A 12,007-nucleotide genomic window follows, 5' to 3' on the forward strand; every position below is an offset into this window, starting at 1 on the left:
CAGAAATAACTAATGTCACCTAGAATTGTCTGATTTGTGAAATGTATAATCGGGTTAGGTAACAAACAGGGGAAAGGATCATCAATGTAAAAATAACATGAATTGTGTGACTTTTTCTTGGATTTCAACTTCTTTCTATAATGTGTATTTATATGCAATGTATATATAATGTATATATCATATTAATTAAGATAAATTATTTGTCTATATGCACATAGTTTTAAAAATATTTGATACTGTAAGGTGTGTATGTGTGTATGACCTGTATGCCAGTGTCTATGGAGGTGAGGGAATTGATACTCCAGGAGCTGGATTTATAGGTGATTGTGAGTCACCCTGACAAGGGTGCTGGGAACTAAATATGGGAGTCCTGCAAGAGTAGAAGATTCTGTTAACCACTTAGTAATCTCTCCAGCAAACACACACACATACACACAACATACACACGCACACTGGGATGGAGTCAAGGATACAAAGATGGAAGAGACATTCTCACAGGAGTTCGAGGATCAGGGATAGAGGGAGATAAGGGCTGCTGAGTAGTAACGACCTTACTCCACTTTGAAATATGGTCAGTTTTAGTATAAAGTTTTGGGATATTTAGAAATGCTATAACATTTTGCCTTTGGTTGGCTATCAGGTGAGACTTCTGGAGTCAGGATCGATGTGTTCTGATCTTGCTTTTGAGTGCACACTGGCTAGGGTCACACATCTGGAATGCAGAGAATGCAACTAGAACTGTGACTCACGTCCAGAACTTCACATCTGGTTTTGCAAGCTGAACTTATTTTCTCAGAGTACTGTTATAACTGGTATTTGGATTATGAAGCTGCTTCTAAAAGCCTACTGCAATGAAACTGTGCATAAGATCCACACTGCATCCTAAATACCATGCATAATGGTGCTCCTTTGGGTGGATGCACCCAGACGCCAACAGCTCATGGCCTCTCCAGATGAGGTGTTCTTCCTGCGAAAGCTCAGATGAGAGCAGGGGAGGCTAGCAACTCAGTAACGCCCTCTCTCTGAAAAAGACAAGCCTCTCTCTAAACCAGCGATTTTTCTGAGCTCCTCTTAGACTAACTATGCAAAGGACACCTGAGACCCATCTTGCCTTTCCCACCGTGCGAAACCCTAGAGTGTGGATAACTTCTACAGGAGTCACTGTGCAATCAAACAGTGCAGTGAGAACCAAACAGGAAAAAGCAAGCTGATCACTGGACTAGAACAAAGGGTTCAGAAGTGAAACCGCAGACAAACTAGGAGAAAATTTAACACACTGTAATTAAGTTTCTGAGGGTAGATAGGCATTCTTTAGAGGAAAAAAAAGGGGGGGGGGTACCCAAAGCAAAATCAGTACCAGGCAAGAACAATCATCTAGTAAGTACATTGCACTCACAAGTTTCTGAACATGGCACTATGAAAATGTATTTAAAACCCAGCAGAGACAAAAGACCAGCTTTCAGGAGATATGAAACAACAAGAAAATGGCAAGCACCCCGTAGATGAATGGAAATCGTGAAAGAAGATCCAGAAAGAGCATCAAATGCATGGAAGATACAATCTCAAGTGAGGAAGGCAAATAAATAAGGGGATAACTAAGCAACACAGAAGAGGGCTTCCTAGCCTACTGGTGGGACTGCAAACGGGCGTTTTGAGAAACAAGTAGGCAGTATGTATCAAACTAAAAACGAACACGCTATGACCCAGGAGTTATTTTTCTAGAGAAATCCTCCCATAAGGGACTCAAGGAGACTCATATAAGACAGTGTTTTAGATTAGCGGACTGATGGTAGAAAATCTGGAAGACAACTTGGATTCCCAGGGGAGTGATTAAACGGACCAAAGTATTTTCATTGTATGGAACACTATGGAGTCATCAAAAGGAATGAACCAGATTTCTATCCATGAACATGGAGAAGGGAGAAAGTAAACTCAAGGAACAACACATAGAATGTAATGCCTTCTCTGTGATATTCTGTGCTTTTTCTGAACATATGGCTAGACTGGGAGGAGAAGTGATTACCTGGAGATGAAGGTGGTCGGGTCTTTCTAATGTTACCTGTAGCGCTGAAGTTACTGGACAGAAAGAAAATATGATGATACAGAAACTGGACCTTAGGAGAATTGCTTCAAGCCACTGAGCTCACAAAGGACATTTCCTCAACATAAGAATATCGCATTCTAGTTTTAGGATGATTTCAGACGTTGATTTTCTCCTTTCTTCTTTTCATGACTCTTCACATCTGTGGGCTTCACATCCATGGATTCAACCAAACGAGGATTTTAAAAAATGTGGACATCATACCTGTCTTAATCATGCACGGAGTTTTTTTCTTATCATAGAATCATGCAGTATAACAATAATTAACAAAGGGTTTACATTGCATGAGGTATTGGAAGTAATCTAGGGAAGAGCTGAGGTCCAAGAGAAGATGCACATGGGTTACAGGCAAAAGCGACACTGCTACAGAAGGCACTTGAACCTCAGATTCTTGATATCCTAGAGAGACTCGGGACTAGTTCCCCATAAACACAGACGGCTGAATCTGTATTGAACCTTCATGTTTAATGCAGATGCAGGCAGGTGTTAGGAACATAAGTGAAACCATTTTGTTTGACTTAGAATAGGCCTCTAAGCTAGTCACCAAGCAGTTCTGATAAGAGAGTCTGATGTGTTAATGGACTGGCCATGCGACCCAGAGGTGACATTGTTATGTTAGTGGACTAGTCACACACTGTGATTGAGCTCAGATAGCCCAAAGCCACAGCCCAGTAAAATGGTACAAAACTTGGAACTTTGGTGATGGTCTCTAGGATCTTGCTGCCATGTTCCCAAGACACTGTTTCTCTGGTCTCTTGTGTTGATTACTCATTATCAGAGGACCTGAGACTGGTGTGTGTGTGTCCCTGCTTCAGTGACCTTTGAACTTCCGGCACTGTTGCTGGGCTCATACATGGCTGTAATCTCCACCAGTGCCATTCTCCCTGCCTGCCAGGAGACTTCACTGTGGAGGAGCCCACAAAGCTCCTGAAGCATCCTCACCATAGAAGAACCCCCAGTTGAATCCTGCATCTGTATTTTCTGCTCAACCAGCTGTTCCCCTCTTGCTGACATGTCTGTTAGCATGGTACTATGAGGGATATTTGTGTGACTAAACCAAGCATATTTGAAAGCCAAGTTTTGTGCAGGACACCCTAATTGCTGAGCACCTCACAACCCACAGGCCATGCTTTCTACAGCAGACACTCTTAGAGAGTGGTTTCGAATGGGTGCAGACCTGCTGAGGCATAGGCTGAAGAAGCAAGTTTGCCCTTGGGCAGGGCACATCATCATTGAGACTGCCACTCTCTCAGTCTAGAATTTTGTGGGCCTAAATGGTGGCATGATAACAGGAGGAATTTTTGTTGTTGTTTTGAGACAGGGTCTGTCTATCTGTGAAGTCCTGCTGGAGCTTGAGATATAGACCAGTCTGGTCTCAAACTCGCAGAGAACCTCCTTCCTCTGCCTCCTGAGTTATTCTGGGAGTAAAGGCGTGCACCACTATGCCCCTTGGATTTATTTTAATTAATTTTTTTTTTGAAACAGAGGTCACTTTGCATGAGGAAGAACCAGAGATCTTTGAAAGATTTGTGTTTTCCTCCGCCTTCATGGGAGGAGTAGGGTGACGGGGAACTATGACTTTGGTGGGTGCACCAGTCAGTTCAGCTTCAAAGTAGCCAGGGTTGAAGGCCTGCAAGTGGAATTTGGCTTTAGGGTATGGATAACTCAAACACCAGTTACCTAAATCAGACTCTGTGTGTGTGTGTGGGGGGGGGTTGAGGAGGGGGCGTGGCAGCACTGAGGTGGAGGAAGTAGTCGGTGGCTTGCTCAGGGTCTAGACATCTCCAGTGTGCTGACACAAGTGTAATCTTCCAAGCACTCGCTTCCCACGTGGGCACAGAGTGGTCAGTGCACACAGCTCCTATCCCATCCCTGGTTCTCCTTTTTAAAGTAGAAGTCTAAGGAGGTGTGCCGTTCCATCCTCTGAGGTTTGGCTTTGGGTCACTGAAGATGTGTCGAGGGAACACGGTGCGTGACCACAAATCAGGGAGGTGTTCCGTTTCAAACCCAAGTTTGAACAGGGGCTTTTTGGCGTGGTCATCATGATGGTCGCGAGGAGACCTCCGATGAAAGACTCAAGACAGATGGGGGCAGGGGTGAAGACCAGGAGGAAGCTAAGAGGGGCTGACACCTACCTCAGCGTCTGGGATCAGCTGATTTATCAAAATCAGCGTAGCGTGACATCTTGTGTGTGTGTGTGTGTGTGTGTGTTTAGTGGGACAAGACTTTCTCAATATTACTAGCCCTTCTTACTGAAGAGCAACCCAATCCAGCATATGTTTATATAGAAAGCCCACTAAGAACCCAGGGATTTTAGCTGGATTTGGGACAATTGTTACAGAAATCCTTGGCTGGTGAAAATCAGTACCCATCGTTGAACATGGCGTGACTATGATCAAGCCCTAAGCAGGTCTGGGGAAGCACTACGGGGTCTGACCTTGAACTCTGCTCAGGGATGGGGGCTGATGGCTCAGACGTTCTCCTTCAAGGCTGACCTAGCAACGTGAAGGCAACAGCAATTATGATTAACAGAGACTAGTAGTGCTGGCCTGGGACTAGTCTGCGTGTCCTCCTAACCCGGAAAGAACACATCTGGAGCCACGGCTTGTGGTTTACGTTTGGGGGACTCAAGGAGAGAGGAGAGGGAATACCCAGGGAGAAATGATGAAATTTCAGTCATATGATTAATGTTTCAGTACTTAATGCAAGAAAGCTCCTCCTCCCTGGATGAAGCTGCCCATACCCCAACCCCAACTGACAGACAGCAGTCTGCCTGGAGGTAGGGGAAGAGAAGCTTGCTTGCCTGTGAAAGACGCCTTCTGCCGTCACATGCAGACCGTGGCTGGGGACAGCCTACTCACCTCCGAGTCCTGATGGTTGATCTCACTGAGGCTGGACTGCTGTAGCAGGACTGTGAGAAGCCTGTTGGGAGGAACAAGAGCGGCTCACTAGCACTGGCAGTCCTGGGTGCTTAGCGTGGGTATCAAAACACAACACGGGGAATACAGCTGTGCCCCCCCCCCTCACAAATACAATGAGGCTCTTCCCACCAACGGGACCATGTGAACACAGACAACAGAGAAGCACATCTGCTTTCTCCAGCTTCTTGCCATCTTGGTGCTGCTGGACCGAGGGGAGGCAGGGCAGTGAGTCTTTAGCCTCACCTTCTGTCACCTACGTAGTACTTCAATAGCCAAAGGCACGCACGCGCGGCTTGGCTTTATTCCCTTTGCATAAGCATAGACAGTGCTTACATTTACACCTTGACATCCTGGTAAAATAGGGACCTCTGAGCAGGAGATGACAGGATTCAATGAGAAGCCAGTCAGCCATTCTCAAGTTCACTGGCCTGCACTTGGTTGGCCGAGGTCAATATTCTCTCTGGGAGGGAGAGGCAGGTGACAGCACTGGTCCTAGGGCCAGGTTCTGGAGCCAGATGTTTGAGTTCACATCACACGTCAGACCTGTCAAACTCTGAACTCTGAGGTGAATTACGTACCTTTTCTCTACCCCAGTGCTTCCTGTTTGGGGGGGTAATAAGTCCTGGTCTCACAGCTCAGTGTAAGGACCGACTGAGATAAAAAGCACAAAGTGTGTGGACTGGGACCGAGACACAAAGCTTTATTTCTAGAAACATTCATCCTAGATTTTGAGCCTTGGCCCCAGCTCAGAACCACAGGGGGATATTTTTTTGAAACCACAAACTGCTGGATTGCACTCAACGGGTCTTGGAGGAGCCTAGTCATTACAGCTGAAAAGCCCCTTTCAGGGCGAGCTGGTAAACAGCCGTGTTTGGAGACCCTTGAGAAAGTGCTGGCCAATGAACTCCCACCGTGAGGGCTGAAAACAATTCAGGCAAAGAGGTTCAAAACTATTTGTTTTATAAGAATCATTTGCAAAATGAAATTGTTTAGTTCTATTCCCCAACCCAGTTTTCCAATCTCTATGTGTGTCCTAAGTGTTCATGTGTTCCTATGCATGTAGCATGTATGCATTCATGCTTTTGTATGTGTGTCTGTGTGTAGGACAGGGTAGACATCAAGGTCTCCCTTAGTTGCGCTCTCTCTCTCTCTCTCTCTCTCTCTCTCTCTCTCTTTTTCCCTGAGCTCAGAGCTCACTGATTGTCCAGGCTGGCCTGTCAGTGATCCCGAGTTTATCTCATCTCTGTCCCCCTCAGCCCCAAAGCTGAGCTATAGATTTGAGGTACCATGATTTTACTTGGTGCTGGGGATCCACACTCAGGACTTTGTGTTTACATGGGAAGCCCTCCAGTGACCTATTCATCTTCCCAGTCTCTCCATCCAGTTGTCACTGTATTTCAGTTTAGATGACATCCCAAACCCTATGTGTTAAATTACTACCAACAAGAGAAGAAAAGGGTGACGGACCAATCCTGCTGCCTCTGCAGTAGACGTGAAGCAAGGAGAGCTTGAATGAGGACAGGATTCTCTTTATTTGCCATAGACGTGAAATGGCTTTGGAAGCCTGGGTTTGAATCTAGTTTCTCCACTGTTTTCTGGGGGAGCTAAGCTGCTGCTCGGTGCCTAATTCTTGCCTCACTCCTGAATGACGTTCCACGGAGAGAAGAATTCAGTGTCTATGGCAGACTGAGAATTCCTTGCACAGGAATGGGCTAAGACTGAGCAGTTCGTCTCCTTCACAGTTTCTGAACTCTAGACTCATTCCTTTACCTGGTAGGAAGTCATTATAAAAATAACTGAGACCGGGTATTATAGTGGCAGCACATGTCTTTTAATCCCAGCACTCTGGAGGCAGAGGCAGACGGATTTCTGAGTTCAGGGCCAGCCTAGTATACAAAGCAAGTTCCAGGATAGCTAGGGCTATACAGAGAAACCCTGTCTCAAAAAAACCAAAACAACAACAACAAACAAACAAAAAACAATTCAACTGGGGTAATACTTTTTGTTTCTAATGGTCTCACCTCTGGTTGCTGTATGGGTAGAGTGGGGCTGAACTGGTGACTGTCTCTTCTCTGTCTCTCCAGGAGTCACTTTTGTCTCCGTGGGTACAGAATTAGAAGGGGGGTCAAGATATGAGCTGAGGTGTGGTTCTCAACCTTCTAATGCTGCAGCTCTAACACAGTTGGTTTCTCATGTTACGCTGTCCTGACCACCATAAAACTATTCCGTGGCTATTTCTTTTTTCTTTTTTTCTTTTTTGGTTTTTTCGAGACAGGGTTTCTCTGTAGCTTTGGAGCCTGTCCTGGAACTCCCTTTGTAGACCAGGCTGTCCTCGAACTCACAGAGATCCGCCTGCCTCTGCCTCCCGAGTGCTGGGCCGTGGCTATTTCTTAACTGTAATTTTGCTACGGTTACAAATCATAGTGTAAAAATCTGATTTACAGGATATCTGATTTGCAAGTCCTATAAAAGGGTCTTTGGCTCCTTAAAGGGTCGCGCGACTCACAGGTTGAGAATTCTTGAGCTAAGGGCAGTGTTACTCTCTCAGCTAGCCCCAAGGTGTATGGGCTCCTTGGTGCTCAGACAGAATTTCTTTCCCCTCTGTATCCAGTGGAGAGAGATGGAAAGTGAGACTCAGAAGATTTCAATAGGGGTAAACAGAGAGTTCCCATGCAGCAACCTGCGTGGGCCCCCAAGGCCGTGGGATGAATTCCTTTCTCTTATGGGCTTCTCAAATTCTTTGTCTCTGCAATCCCTGGCTCCGAGGCTGACCTTTGAGGATGACATCAACCAAGTCTCCACAGTAATGACTTTGTTGTTTAGTTAGTGGGAGCATCTCAGGGAGGAGGGGCAGAGTCAGACTGGCTTCTGACAACCATTCTGGGGTGGTAACATCTTTCTGCTCTTTTGGAGAACATGAGTTTGTTTTTGTTTTAGTATCTTGATGTGTACCCCAGGCTGGCTTTGAACTCCTAGGCAGCACAGGCTGGCATCAAACCCGTGACTCTCCATCCTTCCTCAGCTTAGGATAACAGGCACATGCTGTTGTGCTAGGTGAAGAGAGAACACCGTCTCTTGCCCATTTCTCTGGATTTTCCTCAGTTGCTACCTTTTAGAATCTTCCATCTTCTATGTCTGAAGAACCAATCTATGCTGTCTATCTATTTGATTCTGAAGTCTTCAAGACTCGTAGGCTTTCAACGCTGGACACAGATATCCAGATGAAGAGCACCCTCTGCCCTTACCCTGCCCCCCAGCCCCGTGTTTCTGTGATTCAGTCTGAACTAGAGACAAGGTGTCCACTATGCAGCCTGGTGACCCTTGCTGTTCAGCGGTGTGGAGGTGACGTGATTCAGTCCCCATCTACCCCAACTCTGGATCTCTTCCTGGCCTCAGTCTTATTATTCTCCTACAGTTCCGGTCTGATGCTACGGTGGCCAGAAACGTTCCTTTCATCATCCCCGCTGGAACCTGTTCAATCTGCCTTCAGATCTCAGAGCAAAAGCTCCAGACCACCACATACCAGGCTCCAGGACAGCAAACAAGGATCCCCGGCAGGTACCTTTTCTCACCTGGGCCATGATTGAGTAACTAGAATACAGAGGCTTGCTATTAGAATCCATCCCCTCTTCTTACCAGCTAGCCTGGGGCCTTGGACAAGTTATAACACTCCAAGGACCATTTTTTTCTTATCTGTAAAATGAAAAGATATGCTTCTCATTTCTAAAGATTTGCTACAATTTTTAGTTGAATCAACGCTTACGGAACACTGAGGATAGCTTTTATGTGCCCACTCCCAGCCTCTCTATAATGGTTCATTTAAACCTTGCTGGGTCTTGTCTTCTCTGGGTCTTCCCTGATCGCCCTCAGGTGATTCAGGTGGCAGGACGGATCAGTAAGAGAAGTCGTAGGAGCAGCTGACTTCTGCAATCTGTTTTGTTGATCCCGCAGGCTCCCAGTCCTGCAGCTCATGACCCTCAAGTCAGTCATCTCCCCTTCCTGTCCCTAAGGCTGTTTGCATGCAAGAGTAGGGACATAAGGAAGTATTCACATCAGGTTAGAGCACTAGCAGCTCAAAGGACCCCAAGATAGTGAGCCAGGAAACCTGACTGTAGTCAAGAGTGATGAAAAGAGGCAGGATTGCTGGCGCTGTGGCAGGGGAAAATGAGAAAAGGAAAGAAAGCGGGGAAATCTGTTACCATGGAGACCATGAAGAAATCCTTCAGGGGGCCCAGTGACTTCTTTCAGAGAAAATCGCCATTTGCCTTTCAGGACAAATGTGTACAGGGCTGTACAAACACAACTCTGTGATTTGGGACTTTGTCCTAATGATCCTGCCCCTCTTTCACTCGGGCACCCTCTGAATGCCCCAGCCAAGGGTACAAGAAAAGCATGGGGTGCTTGCTGAAAGGGAGAAAACCTGGACCTGCTGAGAACCAAAGAGTTCCTAGCAGGCACAGGACTTGTGGGATGAAGCCTGGGCTCCTCTGTGTTCTAACGTATAAATCACTTATCCCTGTGTTTGCTTCAATCCCCACTTCCTTTGGCCTTAGCTGAGGATGTGGATCCCAAGTGATCGGAGAGCCCGAATCTCTTTACAGGCTAAGGGCAGAATTCGAGCGTCCCTCTAGATTACTTAAAAGCAGCTTCAGTCTGAGGCTTCCTCTCAATAACCTCCAGTGAGTGTCACATGGGAGGAGTCTGCCGTTTGGAAACCTGAGGGTCAGCAGATTTTTAAGCCAGAGCAAACATCTGTTCACAAGGCCTCCAGGTGGCTGTTGGTTCTGCTTACTAATATGAAGAATTTACAGATGGACCCGTGCTCACAAAAGTTGCAAAGTGAGTGTCTGGGAAACGGAACAACCTGAGATTCTGAAGGCCAACGGCGGGGAATGAGTGTTTCTAGCCCAGAATCCTATGCAATAAATGCTGCTATGGGGCTGCATACACAAACAGCTGTGTGTTTGCGTTTGGACACACCCTTTGCAGACCTGTGTGTGCCCAGGTGGGAACTGGTGGGGTGCAATTAAGGGGTCCTATTCTTTAGTCCCAGCATGTGATATTCATGTCTGTCTATTTTCTACTATCACCATTAATATCACACTCACCATTAATGTTTTCTCAACACAAGGCAGAAGGCGCTGTGTTCAGTAGGTTTAATATGCTGCCCTCTATTTTTGCCTTTCTCCTAATTAAGGGAAGAATTGCATTCTGTTCACTTTCTAGAAAAGAAACTTATCTGAGCCTTCACATAGTGTCTTGTCCAAGATAAAGTGGTTGATCAGATAGAGCGAGACTCAAGTTTTGTCTGTAGCCACTCTTGACTTCTCTCAACCCAACAGGGATTTTAAGTGGGTTTTGGTTGCACGAATAAAAACAAGGTGAGTGAAGAAATTAGCTAGAGAAAACAAGGGCAGGAGATGGAAGACACGGTGTACAGTCCATTGTGTGTCAAAGCTCAGTTTCAGACTGAGTTTTGAATTTTCTAGGCACAGAAAGGGAGGCCCAGGACCATAAACCACAGTATTCTTATAATACAAATTCCAAATTATTTGCTCTGGAGAAGCAGAGCAATCTTTCCCTTAGTGAAACTTTTTCTCTGTGGTTTCTTATATAGGATTTTAAAAGATGTTGTAATGAATAAAATATGACCTGATCATGAGCCAGTGAATTTTGTAAGGCTGTTTCTCATAAGGCCTGGCAACACAGGCCAAGGGCTTATTGATGAAATATGATTATTGCAATAAACTCTGCAAGGCTCACAACAGTGTCTCTCAGGAAGACAGCAGACCCATCAGGCAGGTAGGTTTTCTTCATGTATGCATCAGTTACTTAGTTTCCATTGCCTCAGTTTCTTTTCTGAGAACTGAGGATAAAAGTGTTACTTACTGTATAGAAGAATGGTATGTTAAATGTGACCTAGAAAGCACTAAGAATTTCGTTCAGAGCATTACCTATAATAACCAATATCAACTGGGTGGTGGTATCACACACCTTTAATCCCAGCTCTCAGGAGACAGAGGCAGGGCATCTCCAAGTTCGAGGCCAGCCTGGTCTATAGAGCAAGTTCCAGGACAGCCAGAGCTACACAGAGAAAACTTGTCTCAAAAAGATAAATAAAATTAAAAAAATAGCATCCTCTTTCTCATCAACATCATCTTCCTCTTCTTCATCATTGTCATTGTTTGCTTTGAGTTTAATTCAGACCAAAACATTTGCTAAGCCAGTCTAAGGTTATACCTAAATATGGGCTGGTTAAACGGCTCAGTGGGTAAACACACTTTCTTCCAAGTCTGAGGACCTAAGTTTGATCCCTGGACTCATGTGGGGGAAGGAGAGAATTAACGTCTATAAGTTACCCCCCTGGCTTCACACGTATGTCATGGTGTACACTCACACATGAGTACACACACACAAAGTAAATAAATGATTTTTTTTAAGGTTGTGTCCATTTAAGAAACCAGGCTCATGTGCTTCGTGGGAGAGACCCTCTGCTTCTCAGGGCAGTTGCAGGGTTGGAAGCTGCCTACACAACCAGACAAAGTCTCTGTGGTAGTGTGAATGCAATTAGCCCTCAGAAACTCAGAGAGCAGCACTATTGGGAGGTGTGGCCTTGTTGAAGGAAGCTTCACTGTGTGCACAGGCTTTGAGGTCTCTTGCTTAAGCTTCACTCAGTGTCCCAGTCCACTTCCTGTTGCTTTCTGATCAACATGTAGCCAGCATATGGCTGCCTGCACATTGCCATGCTCCCTGCCAGGAGGATAATAGACTAAACCTCTGAAACTGTAAGTGAGCCACATGAGTTAAATGTTTTCCTTATAAGAGCTGCCATGGTCCTGGTGTCTCTTCACAGAAATAGAAACCCTAACTAAGACAGTTGGTTTTTCAGAAAGCAATGCCAAGTGCACACTGATGCTCAAACAGGATTTCTCCCACTGCCATGACAAAGCTTGGCTTGCTTAGCCTCTTCAAACGCCTAATACAG

The 12,007-nt window shown here is 45.7% G+C and overlaps 1 protein-coding gene across 2 annotated transcripts in view; it reads right to left on the bottom strand.

The window, feature by feature from the left end:
- Ankrd55 (ankyrin repeat domain 55) overlaps window positions 1–12,007 on the bottom strand; it is a 92,189-nt gene that overhangs the window by 42,342 nt on the left and 37,840 nt on the right. For both annotated transcript variants that reach the window (XM_057789755.1, XM_057789753.1), the window contains exon 6: window positions 4,963–5,023. In XM_057789755.1, coding sequence (XP_057645738.1) covers window positions 4,963–5,023 — 61 coding nt within the window. The remainder of the gene's footprint in view (window positions 1–4,962; window positions 5,024–12,007) is intronic.

The sequence above is a fragment of the Chionomys nivalis genome, chromosome 15 (assembly GCF_950005125.1).
Source record: "Chionomys nivalis chromosome 15, mChiNiv1.1, whole genome shotgun sequence".
Classification (NCBI taxonomy): domain Eukaryota; kingdom Metazoa; phylum Chordata; class Mammalia; order Rodentia; family Cricetidae; genus Chionomys; species Chionomys nivalis.